The sequence below is a fragment of the Triturus cristatus genome, chromosome 1_2 (assembly GCF_964204655.1).
Source record: "Triturus cristatus chromosome 1_2, aTriCri1.1, whole genome shotgun sequence".
In the NCBI taxonomy this organism is placed as follows: domain Eukaryota; kingdom Metazoa; phylum Chordata; class Amphibia; order Caudata; family Salamandridae; genus Triturus; species Triturus cristatus.
In genome coordinates, this window is record NC_140580.1 from 264,828,991 (window position 1) to 264,851,761 (window position 22,771).

Consider the following 22,771-nt stretch of genomic DNA (forward strand, 5'->3'; position numbering starts at 1 on the left):
TTAAAAAAAAAAAGTTGGTCAAAAGTGACCAAGGTAGATCTTCGGATCAGTGACTGTTGAAGCAGAGAGAAAGGAACTGATGTCCACACACTAGGGGGAAGGGGGTGGGGCCTATATAGGCACTGTACACTTCATATTCGGTGCGGACATCAACAGGGAGCTGTTGACGCCACCTACTGGTGCACAGAGATACTGCTCAAGATTTTTATCCAGTCTGACACCTGGGGGATATTCTAAGGTAAGAAATCTTCAATTAAAAGTCTCTTCCAGGAGTTGAAGTTTCCATATGTCCATTGTGTAAAATATCTCAAGGTTGCGCCTAACGAGCTTTCTTTCTATGGGATGGTAGACTTAGGAAAGGGATTCAAACTGCGTTAGCTAATAGACTGAAGGATGAGCCATATCTCATTAAGGTTTGGAGTTATGTCACTACAGCTCACAGTACCACAGGGGTTCCCCGTTTGTTCTATTGCAAGGGGGGGTACCCAAGTCCAGGATGAATCCACATCAAGGAGCGTGGAAACCTAGGGCGAGATGTAAGATGCATTTTACTGGTCGCAAATGGTCCATTAGGCAGTTTGCAACAGGTAAAATGCATTTTCCCATGTACCATCCCTATTTTGCGAATCAGAAACCTATTGCCGACTCACAAAATAGAGTGTGCAGGTTGCTATTAGGAAGGGGTGTGTAAAAAGCGTCCCTTCCTAATAGCGAGTGGGAATGTGGTCACAAACATTTGCAGAGTACCATCAATTTCAAATTGGTGGTAAGCAATTCGCAAACAGGAAGGGGTCCCCAAGGGATCCCTCCCCTTTTGTGAATAGAGGTATGAACATTTTTTCAGAGCAGGCAGTAGACCCACGGAACCCTGCCCACTGTAAAAAAAAAGAATGTAAGGAAAACTTTACATTTTTTAAATGCATCCCGTTTTCCAACTAGAAAAAGGGTCTGGAAAAAAAAACTGCTTCTAAATAGAAGTTAGACATGGTGGTCTGCTGAACCCAGCAGGCCACCATCCCTGTGAGTGCTGGCCATTTCCAATGGATGGCAAATTGCAACCTGCCGCATGAATATTAATGAGGCAGGTAATTTGCGATCCATTTGGGAATCGCTAAATGTGTCCCAGACCCATTAGTGCATTTGATTTTGCAATTACAGACTTGCAAAATCAATGGTCGTACATCTGACCCTTAGTTGTTGTACTGGTATTGATAGCGACTGATAGAGATAGGGTATGTCACAAGCAGGTATCTGAAAAGAAATACGTTGATTGCATGAAGAGAGCAAGAGCGGAAGGCTTGATGGTTGGAGACTAGGTGGTTTTAAGAAAGCTGACATGGGTTGTCAAGGCCGAATCGAAACATCCATTGCCCATCAGGGTGATGAAAGTGTCTAGGTCGGCTGTTTTTGGACACTGAGGGCCTCATTATGAAGTCTGCGGGACCGCAACTGATGGTCGGTGGTGGTTCCACCGCCATCTCAGGCTGTGGTCCAACTGCCGCATAATGATGCAGTTGGTCAGAGCACAGCAGGAGGAGGGACTGACCGACCAACGTCTCCAACAGGCTCAAGGAGCCTGTTGAGTCGTCGGTCGGAGCGTAATTCCTACTGTGCATGCGGAGGCACCACCGTAAGCATTACGAGGAACCTCTTCCCCTTGCCTTTACTTGGTGGTGCGACCACAATGTAAAGGCAGAAGAAATGGGACTTTAGGGGCCCGTAGCAGGGCCCCCGTCCACTGTGGGCCTCCGCTATGGGCCTAGGGGAAAACATATGGTGGCCTCCCAAACATCCATGCACTGTGTGCGGAATTTGCTGAGTTCCTTTTGTAGGGCTGCAGCACAAGCCGCAATGGAAAAGAGCAGTTTTCTGAAAGCCTGCAAGGTGGCCGCATTATAACCGGGCAGGTGGAAAAGCCGACATAGTCGGTCAGACACCTACCCGAGACAATGCGGTCGGACGCTCGTACGATTACCATCGTAATGAGGCCCTAAGAGTTGGTGGAATAAAAATGCAGTGGTCTGTGTTTCACTGCAGCAAGCTCAGTTAATGCTGGAGAATAGTGGTCTGGAGAATGTGTGAGGGTACAACTGGATTTCTAGGTGTGAGACTTCTTGCAGGCATTCTAGAGGAACTGAGTAGGGATATTCCACTAGTGGGTTCTTACTTAAGACAGTTTGAGTGCTAACATCAGGACTGGCCCTTCCTCCAGATAATGAAAACGAAATGTAGATAGGCGCACTATCAAAGTGGAACGTTTTGTAATTGGTTGAAGCGTGCTGCGGGGTATCACTCTCTGCTCTGGAGTGTCGGAATAAATGTGGTAAGTGTCTCCTGGAGATAGGGGATGTCCCCCTGCGCACAGCGGAGACCCCGAGGGGTTGAAAAAGTTCAATGATTAGTACTCGTAGATTTGAAAAAAATATAGTCAGAAACTCTGTTTGAATAATTAATTGCTGATATTTAGTAGATCATATCGCAAAAAAGGTTCATCCATAAGTGTTCAGAATGTCAATCCATTATGAATTATTGCCCAATGCTTTTCGGTCCTATCGAGACCTTCATCAGGGGACATATCTAAAAAGAAAGTTTAAAGCAAAGAATCAGGAAGTAACCAAGAACATAAAAATGTAACAATATCGATGTTATGATAACGAAGTATGAAGGATTATGTACAAGCTACTCATCAAGTTTGATTTCAACAAAAATGCACTTCTTGCAGGGAAGACCAAGATACAAAGAGGTTACCCAAATGTGCAATATGTTCATAAACAAGTCAAACTGAAATAGCCCATTGACATGATACTGCTGGTATAGAATAAATGAAGAAAAGTGAAAACAGAATAAAAGAAAAAAATGGATGTTAGTGATCTCGTGAAACATTAACAATAGCATGACCATGTGAAAGAAAAGTAGTGGTAACCCATAAAGAGTAACGGGTGTTTAAAAGAATTTTCTCGTGTGAGTAAAAGGTGGTACGATGGTCGCTAATCCAAGGTTTGAATGGTTAAAAGAACGTGATTCCGCCGATAGAAAAACGGCTCATGCTCAGTAAGTTATCCGCGTGTGATGGAAAAAACTGAAATGGTGTGATGATAGTAAACCCAACGCTGGCCCGAGAAACAGGGCGGTGATTTAAACAAAGACATGCATCCCGTGTAATGAATTAGTAGAGGTGCAGTAAACAGTCGGGTAAAAAATTTACGCCGAGTGCAACTTACGAAAGACAGCGTGTAACCACGGTTAATCAGAGTTTCCCAAGGTTAGTGATAAAAGCCGCAAACGCATTCAGCGGTTATATTGAAGTGGCGTGACAAGTGAAATAGAAAGCAGACTGGTATCCAAAAACCGTGAGCACCATCTTGAAATGTCCAAAGTGTATAAAAATTGTAAAGTATTGAAGTGGTTGCAAAAAACGGTGGAAATGACGATACAAAGAGTATGAATGAGAATATGAATATGGAGAAGCAAAAATGTATAAAAGATAAGTGAAACATTGAAAAATATAAGGACAATAGAAATCATGATAGGAAAAAGGAATAGAGTGTAGTGAGTCAGCAATAAGTGAATATGAGGCTCAAAAGTTGCAAACAGGAAACACGTGAATAAAGTCAGACAGAATAATAGATTAAGAATGAGAAATGTGAAAAGTAAACAAAATTAAATCACAAATAACAAGAAAACTCCATTCGATCATTGAGTCCGTGCGGTTTCATGGAATTCAAAAGCTTGATCCAATGATTTTCCCTTTGGAGAAGAAGATTGTGAACGTCTCTTCCGTCCTCCAGATAGCCTTCCAAGTTGAAAGACTTTGTTTCATATTAATGTTTTGTGGTTTCCGCGTATGGTTTTAAAGGAGAAGGCTGATGTGGTATATGCATGCATTTAAATTGATACATGCTGCTTCAATGTGTTTAACTTTGCATTTGTGCTTTGTTCCTATGTCATCCTGAACATCAGGGATTTAGAGTTTCTACAACAATTGACTTTTTAGACAGTTACTGGTCACGCTGAATCAGTGTGTTCCTGGATGTACCCATGGAAGGTGTGCTCCAATAAAGGGTATGTTATGTTGTGCAGATTTGGAGAGTGCACTATCACCCAGAAGAATATCCTGGCGCTTAACAAGTGTGAGTCCAGCCCACTGGCACTCAAAGTACGGCCTGGGGCCAGCATGTGGCCCTCCTGACTTTTACATGTAGCCCCCTGGTTAACAGCAGCTCTGGGCTGCTGTTTACTCATCTCAGCACTAGAAATAAATAGATACTAAATAAACGGGTCAACATTTATTTAAATGTTAATTTGTGTTAAAGAAAGGATGTAACTAGGGGGTCCTGCACTGCTCAACTTTAAGAACTTCTTTATTTTTGAAGACATCGTGCAGCAAAAGTGTAAAAATATGATAGTCTCTGCAAAATTCAAAAAGTGTATTTAATTAATCTGCAGAACCTTTTCACCTTAGCTTATCAGATATCAGTGCATTGACAAGTATTATTTTAAAAGTGAAGGTTTTCAAACGTGAATTTTTAAACATTCATTCTTCCCTCCACCCTATCAATAATGCCAATGGTGAACTAAAGAGGGAAACCAGTTGTTATGTGCACTATTTGCGTGACCTGAGTTCCTATTACAACTGAACAACTTATAGTTTATTAAATCAAACACAAGAGAAGGTTTGGTACAGCACACATCATCCTTAAGTCATTTATTTTTAGGTCCTTTTTTTTGTGATAATGAAGAAAAAGGTGGGAAAGTGAAATAAAACAATTGCCTAGGGTCACACAATGCAATAAAGTGGGGAAGCTGGGATTAATCCCAGGTTTTCTGGTTTCACATTATGCACTTATGCTTCACTTCACCTACACCCACCTTAACGCCAACTCCCCCGCCCAACCTCCACCCCACTGGCATCAATGTGGCCCTCAGTCACATTACAGGCCAAACCTATGGCCCCTTGGAAAACGTTTGTGATTACCCATCGTCTAGCCAAACCTAGGGTCTAGTGTGACAACTCGAAGAGCCAGGTCTTCAGTTTCTTGTGAAATTCAGGAAGTTAGGAGGAGGCTCTTATGTGTAAGAGAGGCTGGAAGAGTTATAAAAGCAGATGCGATTGTTGAGGCATGCTGGATCAGTGTTATTTCGTGCCTTGAAAGTGTGGGTGAGGATTATGAATTGTGCTAGTTAGGTGGGGTATGATGGAAGTGATTCTGGCTGCAGAGTTCTGACTAGTCTGCAGCCTTTGGGTGAGTTTATAGCTGATCCCAGGATAGAGGGTGTTCATATACACCAGCTTGCTTGTGACAAGGGGGTTTGAGATTGTTTTTCTGGTGCTAATTGGGAGCCATTTGAAAATTTTCCTCCGTATCATCAGGGTATGAATGCATGACGGGGTGACAGTGTTGACTTTGGTGGTCAAGTCGAATTTCCTATTCATCCCAAAGTTCTTAGCGTGGGAGGTGGCTTTCGTTCCTAGATCTATTGGCCACTAGATGGAGCCACACAGTGAAGTGCTATTCCAGAAGATCATGATTTCGGTCTTGTCCGTGTTCAGCTTTAGACAGTTGGAGCCAGATTTACTACGGGCTCTCGTTTCCCTAAAATCACGCAAGGCAATGCAAGCCCTTAACTGGGATTTACTAAACCACGTAAAGCCTCCTGCATGGCTCTGCGTGGTTTAGTAAATGCAAGGTAATGCAAGACAGCACATTTCACTGCCTTGTGTTACTTTGAGCAGGGAGCCGTTCCATGGGTGGAGTGTGGGTATTCCCACGCCTCCACCCCTGGATTTTGTGGCATTCCCAAATTTACAAGGAGTTGTAAACCTGGTAATGCTTCAAAATGGTGCACCTCCCAGACCCAGGTGGAATGAGAAGAAATATCTTTATTTATCCTCGTTACTTCCTTTTTTCATGTGTGTTGCATTCGCACATAGAAAAGGGAAATTCATTCAAGGATTGTTTTTGTGCAGGAATAGGTCCCTTCCTGCACAAAAACAATCCTGCACATAACTCAGGCACCCTTGCACCATGATGTAAGGATGCCTACGTTGGCAGCACACTGTGTGCCAGTGCAGCAGAAATTCACCATATCTTTGTATATATGGTGCATTTTTGATGTCTCCCTTTCACGCAGCGCAGCCCAGCAAGTGCATTGGACAGAGACAGGGATGCGGAACTTGATGAGGGTGTGGTCTATCCAGGACACTGGTGTGGGCTATTTAACCCGGATGTTGTTGAAGGTGTTGAAAATAGGGTCTAGGAGATGTCCGGCGATCTGGGTAAGTCCCTTTACTCATTGGGTGAGGCCCAGGCTCCCAAGGTCTTCAATGACTGCTTTTGAGGTGAGGTTGGCTTGGTCTTCCAGTTGGAAGTTCAGGTCTCCTGTTAGTATGTAATAATTACTAGCATCAAGGACGAATGATGCGACAAAGTCATTGATGGGGTCAGTGAAGTTTGGGCGAGGTCCAGGGTGTCTGTAGATGAGTGTGCCCCTTAGGGTGACGTTGGTTGTGATGTGGAGCTTTAATGACAGGTATTTGAAGTTGGAGAATGACAGATGCGTGGAGCTACTGCCACTGATGGCGTTCTTGTGGATGATGGCGATCCCAGCTTCAGGTGTGTAAAGTATGTCCTGTCTAGCACTCTGTGGACTGGGAGGGTGCCAAGGGGGTTGGCATTGGAGGGCCACAGCACGTTAACGGCAGGGGGACCCGATTTCATGGAGCTGGGTGTAGTCCTGTACTTGGACAGGTGCAGACAGGCTTGCCTTTTGCACGCCTTCGGCCTGCCATTAAGTAGGTCCTGGGCATGGGAAAGGGGAAGAAGGTGCCTTTATATTAGCAGCAAGAAGGCTCAGTCGGCTAACTTATTAAACCTTGGTTTTATCGTTTATTGTCAGGGCCAGAGCTTACCCACTGGCATGCTGCTTCAAATCATGCCATAAACGTGAAAAAACAGATAGCAACATAAATGCTGCTGATCTAAAAGTCCGGACTGACTGCTGACTCCGTTAAGTTGCTGGATTTGTTTTGCTTAATATTCAGATGTCTCCCCTAAAGTGTGTATAAGAGGCCAGCTTGTGCCCATACTTTGAAGAGCTAGCAAGATGACACAGTGAGTTAAGACTGTCAGCAGAAATCTGTTGTGATCTGCACATCACAAATACAAATCTAGGCCACCCAACTCCGAATTCCATTCTCCTGAAAGACCATGAAGCAGAGCAAAGAAGGTGACAATGAAAGAGAGCATAGCAGTGAGAGAAGAAATAAGTGATAATGTGAGAAAGAGCAATGAGTGTGAGTACAAGAGAGAGGAGTGACAAAGAACTAAGGTGTGTCACTGAGTGGCAACAATAACCAGAGACAATAAGAGAATAGTGGAGCAATAATGGAACCAAAACAGGATAACGAACTGTCATTGAGTGAGGGCAATGAAGTAACAACGAAAGTGAGCATAAGACTGCCAGACAACAGACCAATAGTGTCAAAAGATAAATAGAAGCCAGCTGCCTCTTCAGGATCAATTGAATGACCATGACGGAATGAGACATTGAGAGTCTAGAAGCTTAAGAGAGAAAGAGCGCGTGCAGTGAAGTAACAGAGATGCAGTTCAGAACAGAGGAGCGACAGTTGGAGGTAGAACTGACAATAAGTAACCGCAGTGATCCTGCTCAAAGAGGAAGAAAGTAAATGGAGCAACGAGAAAGAAGACATTTGTAACAGGGACTTAAGAAGAGTAAACATTTTTCAAGGGAAACAAGCTGTTGACATTGCATGCTGCAGTTATAAACTACAAGTGACCTGCACCATTTGTAAAATGATGGTCATTTCCAGCACAAACAGTCAGTATTTTGATCTACAACCTTTGAAATGTAAGCACTATCCTGCAGCTGTAACACAGATGTTTATGACCAGCAGTCGGTAAACCTCCATTTTAGGGGGTACATGACTGCTCAGTAAATGACAGAGATTCTCGAATGCACTCACGGTGCAACTGGCAGCCAATTGGGTTCTGCCAGGCCCGGAAACATGTGCTGACAGAGCTCAAATTACCAGCATGACAGGATGTTCAGTACATTATGCAATACAGTAAGGGTCTTTTCCAAGATTCAAATACGTAGTGAGTTTAAGTAACAATAAATCTATGAACACCATTTTTTCTACTGTAGTATTTTTGTTGTTTTATATTAGATAAAAACAAATTATTTATGCATTTACCCCACGTTTCTTAATTGCTTTGTTGAGAAGTTTCACTACATCTGCTCCCTCAACACCGCTTGCTTTAAAGCACTTTGTCCAGTGGATCAGAATACCCTGTAAAACACACAAAAAACAAATGTGTTGTTCTCAAATAAAATTACGCTTTGCCATTACAGTTGTAAAAGTCAATGTTAAAATATTCATATAATGAATTTTTATTTTTACTTATAAATTGTTTTCTATCGCATGGACTTCACTCGTCCAAGTTTCAGACTGCTTAACAACACTTTGAAATAAGAAGTGTGGGATAATAAGGTGAGTCAGATAAAGAGCACTACTTAAAACATTTCATAGGGGTGACAGAAAAGCCATTTCGACTGCTAAATAACAGTAGCCTACAGGAAGTAAAATGGGAAGCTGCATATGTATGTACATGGTATATGTAAGTATTTTTGTACTTTTATGGCATATGATGTCACAGGTTAAGGGTGTTTTGCAAAGTGCAAGCACATATGAGTAGGACAATTTTAGAATGCTGTAAAAGAGCATTTTGCAGAAACAGGGGTAAAATAAACAATCCAATTCAGAGAGTTACAATATAAACGAATTTCAGTACCAGGTCGTTGCACTGTGAGCCAATTCAATAAAAAAAAATCTTTATTCGATTGTACAGATAAAATTCTAAGGGAGCATAAGACATTAAATACAATACATTGCACCATGAATCAATACAACTATTTAAAGAGACAGTTTAGGTTAGGAATAATCTTACTACTGCTGTTGCTTCCAAGGAAAACACAGTTCTATAACATGCCTACAATAAAACTTAAATAAGGTGCAAAGTCAATAGAAAAACACCCCTTCCAAAATATCAAACCATGGATTCAACAGCTAACCGAGTAAAGCTTCTCAACCGTCCATAGATTACCTGCTTCTAACTGAAAGTTAAAAAAAAAAAACACACGCTGTGACAAACGCGCGGGCTGTCTAGCAGCTGCAAATATAAGAGAGAGCTTGTACATTTCTGAAAGCCAAGAGGTTTCAGGACATGTAAAAGGCAACTTAGAAAGAAAAGTCTAACATTTGCAAACGAACATAAAATGCACCAAGGATTTAGGTTCAGTATTGCACATCTGTAGGTTTCTTATCCTCGTAAAGCATACTATGACTGAGTTCCAATTATGTCCATGTGACTCTACCTCGCATCAGAACATGGTGTATTTTCTTTTCTTTTGTCAGTTATACTCCAAACCTCGGAGAGATTTCATCATTCCATTATTACAGGCTTTGAATATAATTAAATGTCAGCCGGCCCTGCATCATCTTCAGCTTTTCAAAACAGAATATATATGCCAAATGTTCTATAAATGTATTTCCTCAGCAGTCCGATTACTAAACTTAGTAGGGAAATGAATCATTTTATAATTTATACTGTTTGGTAAAGAAGTTTATATTTTTTAGTTTGCACAATGCACTTTGCCCCTAATCTTGCGGTTTAGATGCGTCTTCAATGAGCCAATATGATGTTCATCTAATGTTGGTAATCATTGGTGGGCCCAATGAAATTTATATATGATATATTGCATGTAGCTATTTTTTTACGGATTTTATTGAGACCCAATGAACTCATTTGAATTTGAACTCTAGCGGCATTATATAACAGACATCGGAGGTGTCCTTAATAGGAATTTATTAATGCTTACATGTTGGCACTTTGTTTCTATTTATCTCTATTGTGACTCCTTTTATACATATATAGTATTATTTAATCTGCATGTTTAATGTACTCCTTTATGGTTATGAAAAGACTGAATAAAGAATATTTGACTGAATGACTGCTCAGTTAACCCATCGCAAGGGCAGGTCACTAGTCGTGTCCCACAAGGCTTCAAGTCATCAGGAAAACACAAAAGGCACAAAACAGTTCCGGTCCTGAATCTATAAAGGAGTGACCTTTCCCACAGTGAAAGTACCAAGTGAAAGTACCAAGTACAAATACGACGCCATCTCCCCTGAAGCGAAAAGTACATAATAGTCTCTTGTGCGACACCCTTCATTCCTTGTGAGCTACAGAACTGTACATGAGGGGACGTGACGTGACTAGCTAGCTGCTCTGCAGATTTTTTTTAAGCTAGTCGGGCAGTAAACATTTTGTGGAGCCCACTATTAGGGAAAACCTCATTAACATATTCAGCCAGGGTTAAGCTAAACCCTTGTCTTGGCTGAGATAATCCAAAATGACCTCCCTATTAAAGCTTTGTTCCGGGTTGGACCATTCCTTACTCCACAACAGGAGCAGCGCCATCTTAACTACATCGAAAACATATTGTTTGTTAGGCTCTGAATGCAGAATAAAGTTGGAGCTAGTTGGTGGGAGATTTAGGAGTGTCCTACATATCCGGTTTTCCTCCACATGAATGGGAGAAGCATTATGAAACTCCCGCACTCCTGCCCCATGAATCGCTGTATGTGCCACACACTACAAATGATAGATTTTAATCTAAGGCGAGATATAACCCTTGCCTTCCTTACAAGTGAGATTAAATAAAGACCCAGAAACCCTACTTAACCTAAGACGTGACACCAAGAGAGCAAAAATGTTGAACAAAACTCATGGACTAATTTAAGACCCGCAGGGACCTCAGATTTCTCTTTCCTGTGCCGCATGCCATTAAATGAAATTCCTCCACATTAGCTGTCAAATCTAAACTCCCCATAAATCTGATGCAATATTCAAACAATATACGCAGGACACAAGGGGAGCGGGCCATTAGGACGGCGTCATCAGAATATAATAACGTCAGAATCAGGACGTTAGCTATTTTCGGTAGGTCAGCAGTAGCTGCCTTTAGGTGAACACAACTCATTGATGTAAATAATAAAAAGCAGAGGAGCCAAGATGTGCCCCTGCCTAAGGGAGAGATGTCTCAAGTTTCCCCTGGGCTGCCATACTTAACCTTGGCTCTTCAGTCCTCATGAAATGTATACAGAAAATTTACCAACGGGACTTCGACTCCCAGATCTAAAAGGGTCAGCCATAATTTAGTCCTGTTTACACTATCATATGCGGTTGATAGGTCCATAAAGGCCAAGTACAGGGCACAGCGCCTAGCGATTATATACTTCTCCAAAATCAAGTGTAGCTTTAGACACTGTTCCACCTTGCCGAGCCCAGGGCAGAGGCAATACTGACAAGGGGACAAAATATTGTTAAGACTGGCCCAGATCGGCAAACGATTAAAAATGACCCTCCCTATAATTTTAACTGTGCTGTCAATATAATTAAATCGGTTGCTAACACAAAATGGGTACTATAGACGAGAGGACCCAAGAGCTTGGTAGCCCAGTGCATAGAGCGGTATTAAACAAATTTATTTACGTAAGGCCCCACAGCTATACACTGGATTTAAGGAGGTCCATGGTTATTCCATGCAGCCCTGTGGCTTTTTACCACCTGAGCTCCGTCTGATAGCAAACTCTACTTCTTCGAGGCAAGCCTGGAAAGGAGGGGAGTTTTCCAAACGGGTGCATAAGGCATCAGTTTGAGCCTGGTACTCATTTATCTGGTTGACTGAAGAGGAATGCTTAACCCGCTCTTTGCCAGAGATATTACAAACTAATCGATCGCAGGGTAGAATATCACTTTGACGCAGCCTATTAACAGCATCCCAAAACGCTTTACTGTTTTTCTGTGAGGCTGCCAACTCCAACTGATCCCAGATTCTGTTATTTAGGAAATTCTTCTTACCTTTAAATTACTCTATAGTAATCCCTTCAGGCCTCCTGCACCTTCTCAATGTCTCTTGGACGTTCAGAGAGAGCCTTCCACAAGCAATGGTTCTCCGTGGTTCACGGCGCGTCAAACCAGCATGTACAGTCTTGAGCATGCCGGAGGGGTTTCAACAGGTAATTTTTTATGAAAAGACATAATTGCTAAAGCTTGCAGATAATGTTCCTCCTGTATCTTCATTTAGACACCCCATAAAAACTAATATGTGTTTTTTGAGGAGGGAATTTAACCTGGACTTCTTAGCCCCTCTATTTAGTCTTGATTTATATCAGTACCCACCTCTGATCCTGTGCCCCTTCATTTAGGGAAGAACCCTTCTAAGCATAGTGGATTATGATCTCACCCACTGGGACTCGGGTGTAGGACACTTGATGAGCCAGTGACAAAAATTCCTTGGGGCAAATATGTAACCGATAACCGATTATTGCACCCCCTCCCTCTAGACGTGGGTATGCAATTTTACCCAGATTGACAATCCACCCTTTGCTCTACCATTGGCGGACGGTATACCAGGGGAGGAGTAACATGAGAAACCCATACAGGAAATTGATGTTAAGTCCCAGGTTTCCTGAAGGACTACAAAATCAAATGTGTCAATAAAATTAAGCCTGTCACACATGGAAATCAGGTGCGGACCACAGCTTTTTAGTTTTAGACATTGCAGTGCTTTAATGCAGACATAGGGGGCGCTCCGGTCTGCTCCTATCTTGAAAGTTTCGGGGTGATTAGTCAAGCAGGGGCAGAGAAAAAAGGGGGGGCCCAAAACATGTTTTCTCCATGCAATTTCCCATAGGAAACTTTAGACACGGCTACAGCCCGAACTGCTGAACAGAATTACACCAAATTTGGCAAAGAGGTAGTTCTTGGTTCAGAAAGAACCCTTTTTAGGTCTCCCCTGGCGTAGGCTGCGCGCATGCGCAGTCTCGCTGTCGAGATTTAATGAGATGTGGTATTTTCTGTAAGGGGCATTAAGCCCCGCCCCTCTTTTCCATTGGCCGGCGTCACCGTTTATGCTAAACGGTGGCCAGCCATTGGAAAAGATGTGTCCGTGACGTATTTGCTTGGCTTTCTGAGCCGTCCCATTTGGACTGGCTCGCCTGCTTTGCATTCGTTGCAAAAGTTTCTTATCTTTATGGTGACAAACACATGGCCCCATAAAGATAAGAAACCTTTTAGTAGGCAAAGGCCGTCCAAGTGGGACGGCAGAAAAAGGCAAACGTCATGGTGAGCGCGTCATGGTGAGCGCTTGTTCATTATTATTCTGCAGCTCCAATTTTACTGACGAGGGTGTAACCAGAGGAATTACTGGAAAATCGAACAAAAACACCCCCAAACAGCAGCCTTACTGTCTGCGGCTGCCTCAGAAGGTTGATTGGAAGCAGCCTACATACAAATCCCCCACCGTCTCTACTGAAAGAATTAGACAATATAGGAAAGAATTAGCCTGCCGGCGTAAAGCAAGTCAGAAAGCAGCCTGTTGAGCCATGCTAGAGCAAAAGATACTAGTCTCTCTGCCACACGCATGCTCAATGCTGAAACACTACTCTTTAGAACATGCACGCGCAGTGACGTAGTGTCTCCTCTTCTGAGCCAGTGGAGTATGATCCACAAAATGTCTTCTTCCTATGCTGGGTATGAGAAGTGACCTGTGCGACTGGGGGTCTGAAGTGTCTTATTAACCGCTACTTTGCTACAGCGCAGTCACTAATCGTTGACCTGGAAAGTACATTCATAACCGGCTGCGAAATGTCCCTGCTGCTCTCTAATAAGGTGAGGAAAGTTGTAGCTACATTTCCCCGGCACCTTGGGATCTGTGTAGGGGCTGGGCGATTGGTACATGGATTTTTTTTATGCCTCATGTTAGCCTCCAAATCCTGGATAGGAGCAGCGAAGATGGGTGATGTGTGCAGGCCCCAGAAGCCACGTGCAGCAGGTGCAGAGCTCTAGGCTGTGCCAGCGGGTGCTCTGGTGTGCGTGACGGAAGTGTTTACGTTATTCATCTCAAGGCTCACCAGAGTGCTGCTACTAATGATACTCGTCATTATGTACCCATGTAAACCTAGTGCACATTCAGGGTCGGTCCGCCCCATAGGGCAATCAGGAAGTGCTCACCGGGCAGGTCTTACAGGTAACTGCGCGGGCCGTTCTTTAGGCTGTTGTGGACCTGTCATAGGGTCTGCTGGGCGGGTATTTACTGTTCATTCCCCTGAAAACAAGCTTTGGCTGCAGCAAGCTCATATTCAAGCAGTCTTTCATACAGGCCCAGGAATTTTTATTTGGGTGGGCCAATGGTGCATTTGGGTGGCAGTCGCGGCCAGTATGACTCGCGGGGTGAGGGAGAGGGGGCAGGGGGTTCACGCAGGGCAGGATCACGCGGGGGGTTTAATTTAATAATGTTAATTAAAAAAAAAATGTAGCTTACCTTTCCGCCGGCCGGGTCCCATGTCTTCTCAGCTCCTGCTTTCCTGCTTCTGGCAAAAACAGGATGCAGGCAGCCAGGCTCCCTCCGCAAAGCCAATCACAATGCTGCAAGCAGTGTTTTGATTGGTCGGGACACCGCCCAGCCAGGGGCTTATGTGGAGGCCATGTTCTCCCTGCAGGCTGCATTGCAGCCAATGCAGCCTGCATGGAGAAGGGCAGAGTGGGCATGACTAGTTTGGGCGGCCCCAGAGAGCCGACCAGACAGTCTTTCTGCGCTCATGACCTGACTGCTAATTAAATAAACAAAAAACAGAAAGGGCATGACAAGGCAGGCTTTAGCACTAGTGAGAAAGTCTTGTTTGACGCCCCACCAATAACCTCTTTCTCCATAGATACCATTACTACCACCCTCCAACAGTACCCTTCATCTCTGTGTAGCCCCTCTCTCATATGCATTTAATTTGTTGTACAGCGCTACTCATATCAGTGTGTAGGGTGTCAAAGTACTTTACATCACGCACACATTATACAGAGATAATGAATCAGTGGTAAGGTAAATCAGTCTATAGGGAATGTCACATAAGCCAATGAGGATTATAAGGTGTAGGACTCACGTCATCCATACTGGTGGGCAGGATATTTTAAGAGGGTGTGGTCTGGAGAAGCATCAGGATTTAAAGCATACCCCAATGGTTGGTGGGTTGGCTTTACTAAAAAAAATGTATATCTGCCCAAGCTAACTCTTTTTTAGCAACATTAGAATAATGAAAGACTGAGGAAGTTCTAACTATATCGCAACACAAAAAAAATGTGAATTTCTAACTAAACCATTCAGGTTTGTATGCACCTGTTTGATGACAGCTCCTAGGTCACTGTCCTATGTAAGAATTATAACTTCTGAACTGCAAGTAACACAAGAATCACTGTGACAGAGACAGTAACCCACTGAGCTATCCACATAAAATTTAATTTATCTGGATTTCAAAACTACCAACAAAGGATTGCTCTCCAGCAGGATCATTAATCACCAGTTATCTGGGCATTTTTATTGTTGCCTTGCATCCATGGTCATGATAATGATAACGAGCATTTGCAATGCAATAGGTCTTGCATTTACGCAAGTTTTAGCTATTGGCATTGTAAATGGCAATGCCTTTTATTTATGTTTTAAAAACCAAAACATAAAAAAGGCTTTGTTATTTACAATGCCAATAGCTAAAACTAGCGTAAATGCGAGACCTACTGCATTGCAAATGCTTGTTGTTAAATGGTGTAAATCTGTTTAGTAGTTGCTGAGAAAATCAAAAGTAAAAACACATATATATCTATGGGCGCGGAGGATCCGCGGACCCTCCCGATCACGAGCTGCATGCTAATTGGCTGTCAACACTCCAAACCAGGAAATGTTGGCAGCCCTCTTGTGCCTCGGTAGAACCGAGGCACCAGAAAACAGTGAAAGAAATGCACAAGACGCGAAAAGGGGGCAGGATAGAAACACCCTGACCAGTTAGGCCTGCTTAGGGGGTCCCACAAGGACCCCAATTAATTGTTTAAAAAACAAACAAAAAAAAAAAAATCGGCAAAAGCCAGCCGCAGAAAAAAAAAAAACGAAGCGCGGGCTCCAATACTATTTAGCCCCCGGGGGGCCAAGTCCGGTGGAAATATTTTTACAGCCCCGGGGACCGCCACCCCCCCGGGCTCTACTTAATTGTGATTGCAGGGGGCACACTGTCCCCGCAGCCCATGGGACAGCCACCCCCCCCCCGGGGCTTCTTAGTTTAATGTTGGGGGGGTACACTTCCTCCCCAGGGACCTGCCACCCCTGGGGCTTTTAACAAAAAAAAAATAACCTGTGGGGGGAGGGGTGGTGGGGGGGCTCAAGCCCCCCCACAAGGCCCAGGGACTGCCACCCCTCCGGGGCTCTAAATATTCCGTTAGTGTACATTTCCTTAAATTCATAAACCTCACTATATAGGCAGCACAATACACCCCTTGAAAATTCGCATATTAGAACATCAAAGAGCAATAGCGAAAAAAGATGCATCATACCCAGTGGCGAGACACTATGCCGAGAAACATTCTAGCAATAGGAACCAATTACAGTTCTATGGTTTAGACCATGTGTCCGAAAACATCAGAGGAGGGGATAGGCTGAAAAAACTGCGAAGGCTAGAGTCACGCTACATTGTGGACTGCCAGACAAAATCTCCTAAGGGTTTAAACAGTGGGGAGGAGTTAGCATCACATCTGGGTATCTGAAGTGAGGTTTATGAATTTATGAATTTATGGAAATGTACACCAACGGAAGGGGAAAATAGGGAAGAGAGAGATGAGAAGATAATGAATTTCAATACATCTAGTATAAAGATTTTATTGAATGAAATGTAATGTTGGTATTGAATTTTGTAGAGTAGTTGTTGATTGTCTATCAAGGTTATGATAAAAGAATAGGAGAGTAACATGTCAAAATGAGTAAAAGAGCATTACATAATAATAAGGGACCTAAGCCGATCCACGGCGAGATGAATTATGAGCTAACATGCATATGGTGCAATAGACGAATTTAGTGATTACCAGTAGATTTGCATAGAGTAAAAAGACTTCGCTTAGAAATGTGGTATTAAGTGGTGTCCAAGCCGATATACGGCACGTAATATGCAAATATGACGATTTATGATCATCTCAGCAATTCTAAAAGCTTTTAATTTTTTAATTCTATAGCAATGAATATGGAATCACTGGAAACTTGTCTCTTCTATTCGAAGTACTAAATAATAGAAATTAACAAGGAAGAAATGTTACAAGATGGCGCATACAGCGCTTACATGGATGTAGTCCCTTTTCTCTTGTAACGCATTTGATGTAAAGTGTGTATAAAAGATGGCGGCCTCCCGGTGTGTTGACAAACACCGAAGAAGGCAGGACGCCGAAACGCGTTTGTTTGGTCGGAATAAAGATCCCGAGAGAGCGTTCCTCGTGAGTGCTTATTTTTTCTTTTAATATTGGAGAATGCGAGCTGTGATAATTTTTGGAATGTACCGCCACATTTAAAGCACCCGTCCGCGAGTGAGTTCCCGTTCAAAGGTGCAATTGGAGCGCGTATATATATATATATATATATATATATATATATATATATATATATATATATATATATATATATATATATATATATATATATATATATTCACTTAAAAAACCATAGGTTTCACACATGTTATAGTTAGCTGGACATTTCACTCGTAAAAAACCAATGAAATTCCCCCGTTATAGTTAGTGCAGGCAACTATAACTCACGCAACCGCAATCCTCTGCTGATGACGTCAGATATTACATCACTGTATTTAGACACTTATTTACCCATGTCTTCTTCCATTAATCTTTAGCTATACATATATGTCAATATCAAAGATTTTTGTATAGCGCACAAATCACCATATTACATATTCATATTACAAATATTTATTTTTCATAAAGACACATATGTCATCAGTGATGTAATATCTGTCGTCATCAGCAGAGGATTGCGGTCGCGTGAGTTATAGTTGCCTGCAGTAACTATAACGGGGGAATTTCATTGGTTTTTTACGAGTGAAGTGTCCAGCTAACTATAACATGTGTGAAACCTATGTTTTTTTAAGTGAATTTGCAAGGTTTTTTAAATGCTAATTCGTAACTATAACATGTGTGAAACCTATGGGTTTTTTCAGTGAATTTGTACGGTTTTTTAAATGCTAAGTTTGTATTTTTAATTTTTTTTAAAGGATTTTCACCGTGCGCGTACCGTACGCGCGCTGTGGGCGCACGGTGCGCTTCGCGCACCCACGTTACGCAGTTCGGGGAATTTTTCCGTTTCTACCGTACGCGCACGCTACGCGTACTCCGCGATTTTTCGCAAAAAATTAAAGGAAATTTTGGCCCTTGGGGGTCCTTCTGGGACCCCCTGACAAAGGCTAGGGGGTCAGGAACTGTCCACCCTGCCCCCTTTTCACGTTCTCCACCTTTGTTTTTCACCCCCTCAGACTGCGAGAGACAAAATGGCGGCCGACACTTCCTGGTTTCGACCGATTCGAATGTTTACTAAGATCTAACAACCAATCAGAATCGCGCTCGCGCACGGCAGCGGGCGCGTACGGTACGTTTTACCGTACGCGCACGGTGCGCGCTTATAGATATGGATATGCTTTTAAATGCTATTTTCTCAGGAAATACTGAACAGATTTACACCAGACCAGCAAAAAGGCACTTCCTTGACCTTATGGCTACCTCTCTGCCAAATTTCACGTAATTCTGTTCAGCCGTTCGGGCTGTAGCTGCGACTAAAAGTCCTATGGAAAAATGCATGGGGAAAACGCGTTTTGGGACCCCCCCTTTTTCTCGGCCCCCGCTTGACGAATCTACCCGAGACTTTCAGGGTAGGAGCTGAGCAGAGCGCCCCATTAGTTTTGAAAATTTCGCGAGGATTCGTCAACCGGCGCCAAAGTTATTCAAAATAGAATTTTGACATTTCCTATGGAAACTAGGTTGTAACTATAACTATCTACTGGCGATCGCCAGTAGATATAATATATATATATATATATATATATATATATTTATATATATATTATTACCTACTGGCAGTCGCCAGTAGGTAGTTCTAGTTAGGACCTATTACCCATTGGAAATCTGCAACATTCTATTTGGAATAACTTTGGCGCCAGTTGACGAATCTTCGCGAAATCAAAACTAGTGGGGTGCTCCGGTCCGCTCCTATCCTGAAAGTCTCTGGGTTATTCATCAAGCGGGGGCCGAGAAAAAAGGGGTGTCCCAAAACGTGTTTTCCCCATGCAATTTTCCATAGGAACCTTTAATCGCAGCTACAGCCCGAACTGCTGAACGGAATTGTACCAAATTTGGCAAAAAGGTAGCCCTTGGTTCACACTCGTGCCTTTTGGTTAAATGGTGTAAATCCGTTCAGTAGTTCCTGAGAAAATCAAAAGTAAAATCATAGATATATCTGGGCGGAGCCTAACCACACATCTCATCGTGAGATCTGATTGGCTGTCAGCACTTCATCCAAGAAGTGTTGGCAGCCATCTTGGGACCAATATACATGATAGCACCTCATTAAAAAGCATTGCAGTTAATAGTAGGTTTTAAGACTTTAGTTACATTATAAATCATTTGTTGATGGTACCATACTCGTTTTAGGAATTGTGGTGTGTTCTAAGGTGATTTTACCATGTGAAAAAGCCTTCTGCTGTGATATCATGAATCATGTTTGAGGGAAAACTATTTTCTCATGCTTTTCCCACAGAGGTTTGGAAGGTTTAACTGAGAGCATATTTTCTGTAAATTCACATTATCTTTCTCAGTCATGTGAGAATGAAGTCTGACATTCTCAGTAAAACATGTACATCCAACAAGGGCAGAGACTGTCAGTTGATTCCTTTGTGTTCTACTGCAGCTTCCCAGAGTGTTCTAATGAGCAACTAGAGTGCTAACATTCTGAATTCATGGCAAATGTGTGACACATCTGAATGCCTTCTTGATGGAATCAAAGTAAAAAACTGAAAGTATTCCTACTGAGGAGACTGTAGTAATAGAGGAAATTAGGAAACTTCATAACAAAGAAGTCTCCCAAGATGGCCACCAGAGACAAAAGAGCCCAAATGTAGCACAAATATCACCCAGATGTAGCCCAGGTATAGTCCAATGACAGAATGTTCCAGAGTGTTCTAAAGAACAACTAGAGCGCTAACAGTCTTACTTATGACAAAAGTATGGCACACCTGAAGCCATCTTGATTGGAATAAAGTGGTAAAACTTAAAACATTTAATTTGCAAAGGAACACAATGAGAGGGTTCATTTTGGCATAGAAATTATGATTAGTGCTGCAGAAAGGAAAATTAGGGCACATTTTGACTTCTCAAATCCTCTTAAATTTCATTAAAAAACATCTGACATGCAGACTGAAACGTGCACTTTGAATAGCAGCAGCAGACTTCCCTGGTGAGCAGTAGCTTTACTACAGTGATCTAATGAGCAACTAGAGTGCTACCATTCAGAATTTATGGCAAATGAGAGACACATCTGAATGCCTTCTTGATGGAACCAAAGTAAACAAGCATTGAAAATGCAATAGGTCTCGCCCTCGTTTAAGTTAAAGCAATTCTGTTTGTAATTAGGTGGCTTTTTAGCTTTGCTTGTATTAGTGTTTTTCAAACTTTCATGTACATAACATGCATATGTATGCATATATGTATATGTATGCATGCATTTATATTTGTATTTATATAGATATGCAGATAATATACATGTTTATATGTGTGTGTGTGTGTGTGTGTAAATATATATATACCCACATACATATATAAATGCATCTGCATATATATATATATATATATGTGCATATGAGTGCATGTAGAGAGGTAGAGAGAGGTGTAGAGGTAGAGAGGAGTAGAGTGAATAATAGAGAGTACAGAGTGAGTAGTAGAGAGTAGTAGAGAGAGTAGCAGAGAGTGAGTAGTAGAGTGAGTAGTAGAGTGAGTAGTAGAGAATGAGTAGTAGAGTGAGTAGTAGAGAATGAGTAGTAGAGAGTAGTACAGAGTGAGTAGTAGAGAGTGAGTAGTAGAGTGAGTAAGAGAGAGTAGCAGAGAGTGAGTGGCAGAGTGAGTAGCAGAGAGTAGTAGAGTGAGTAGTAGAATGAGTAGTAGAGAGAGTAGTAGAGAGAGTAGTAGAGAGAGAGTAGTAGAGTAGTAGAGAGTGAGTAGAGGAGAGTAGTCAGTCAGAGTCAGTCAGTCAGTCAGTGTCAGTAAATCAGTGTCAGTCATCGTCAGTCAGTCAGTCAGTGTCAATCAGTCAGTGTCAGCTAGAGCAGCTCTGGTGACCTGGTTCTCTCCCTCTAAAGCAGCTCTGCTGACCTGGTTTCTCTGGCTCTACAGCAGGTCTGCTGACCTGGTTCTCTGACTCTAGAGCAGCTCTGCTGATCTGGTTCTCTGGCTCTACAACAGCTCTGCTGACACGGTTCTATGGCTCTAAAGCAGTTCTGCTGACATGGTTCTCTGGCTCTAGAGCAGCTCTGGTGACCTGGTTCTCTCCTTCTAGAGCAGCTCTGCTGACCTGATTCTCTACCTCTAAAGCAGCTCTAGTGACCTTGTTTCTCTGGCTCTACAGCAGCTCTGCTGACCTGGTTCTCTGGCTCTAGAGCAGCTCTGCTGACCTGGATCTTAGGCTCTAGAGCAGCTCTGCTGACCTGGATCTTAGGCTCTAGAGCAGCTCTGCTGACCTGGTTCTCTGGCTCTAAAGTAGCTCAACTGACCTGGTTCTATGGCTATAAAGCAGATCTGCTGACCTTGTTCTCTGGCTCTAAAGCAGCTCTGCTGACCTGGTTCTCTGGCTCTAAAGCAGCTCTGCTGACCTGGTTCTCTGGCTCTAAAGCAGCTCTGCTGACCTGGTTCTCTGGCTCTAAAGCAGCTCTGCTGACCTGGTTCTCTGGATCTAAAGCAGCTCTGCTGACCTGGTTCTCTCCCTCTAAAGCAGCTCTGCTGACCTGGTTTCTCTGGCTCTAGAGCAGCTCTGCTGACCTGGTTCTGTGGCTCTAAAGCAGCTCAGCTGACCTGGTTCTCTGGCTCTAGAGCAGCTCTGCTGACCTGGTTCTCTCCCTCTAAAGAGCTCTGCTGACCTGGTTCTCTGGCTCTAAAGCAGTTCTGCTGATCTGGTTTCTCTGGCTCTACAGACCTGGTTCTCGGCCTCTAGAGCAGCTCTGCTGACCTGCGTCTCTGGCTCTAGAGCAGCTCTGCTGACCTGGGTCTCTGGCTGTAGAGCAGCTCTGCTGACCTGCTTCGTAGGCTCTAGAGCATCTCTGCTGACCTGGTTCTCTGGCTCTACAACGGCTCTGCTGATCTGGTTTCTCTGGCTCTACAGCAGCTCTGCTGACCTGGTTCTCTGCACTCACGATGCCCTAATATGTATATTAAAGACACATACATATCATTTTGGAACATACATTTTTTTGCGGGAGTCGCGCACCCAGCGCGCCCCAGCACGTATATGACGTCACGCAGGACCCGCCACCGCGCAAGCATCTCGTACCGTAATGCGCATGTGTCGTGAAAGCGTGGGAGCAGGAGTCGCGAACTAGTCGCATACCAATCGCGCACCTCACGTAATATTAAATGTATATGATGTAACTGAAAAACACGCAGCCGTCGCACACCGTACTCGGATCCTTCATGACTTTTCTAAAATGGCGGCTAGAATCCACGCACCCACTGTGATGTGTACGGTTTGAGTGCGGGACTCCGAAAAAAAATTGGATTTAAAAAAAAATAAAAGAAAATAATATAAATATATTAATAAAAAATGAACAAAAAAATGA

At 43.0% G+C, this 22,771-nt stretch overlaps 1 protein-coding gene across 3 annotated transcripts in view; it reads right to left on the reverse strand.

Moving 5' to 3' along the window:
- Positions 1–22,771, reverse strand: part of HK1 (hexokinase 1) — a 1,728,681-nt gene that overhangs the window by 1,204,409 nt on the left and 501,501 nt on the right. For all 3 annotated transcript variants that reach the window (XM_085603586.1, XM_085603588.1, XM_085603587.1), the window contains one exon: positions 8,216–8,311. In XM_085603586.1, the coding sequence (XP_085459712.1) occupies positions 8,216–8,311 (96 nt within the window). The remainder of the gene's footprint in view (positions 1–8,215; positions 8,312–22,771) is intronic.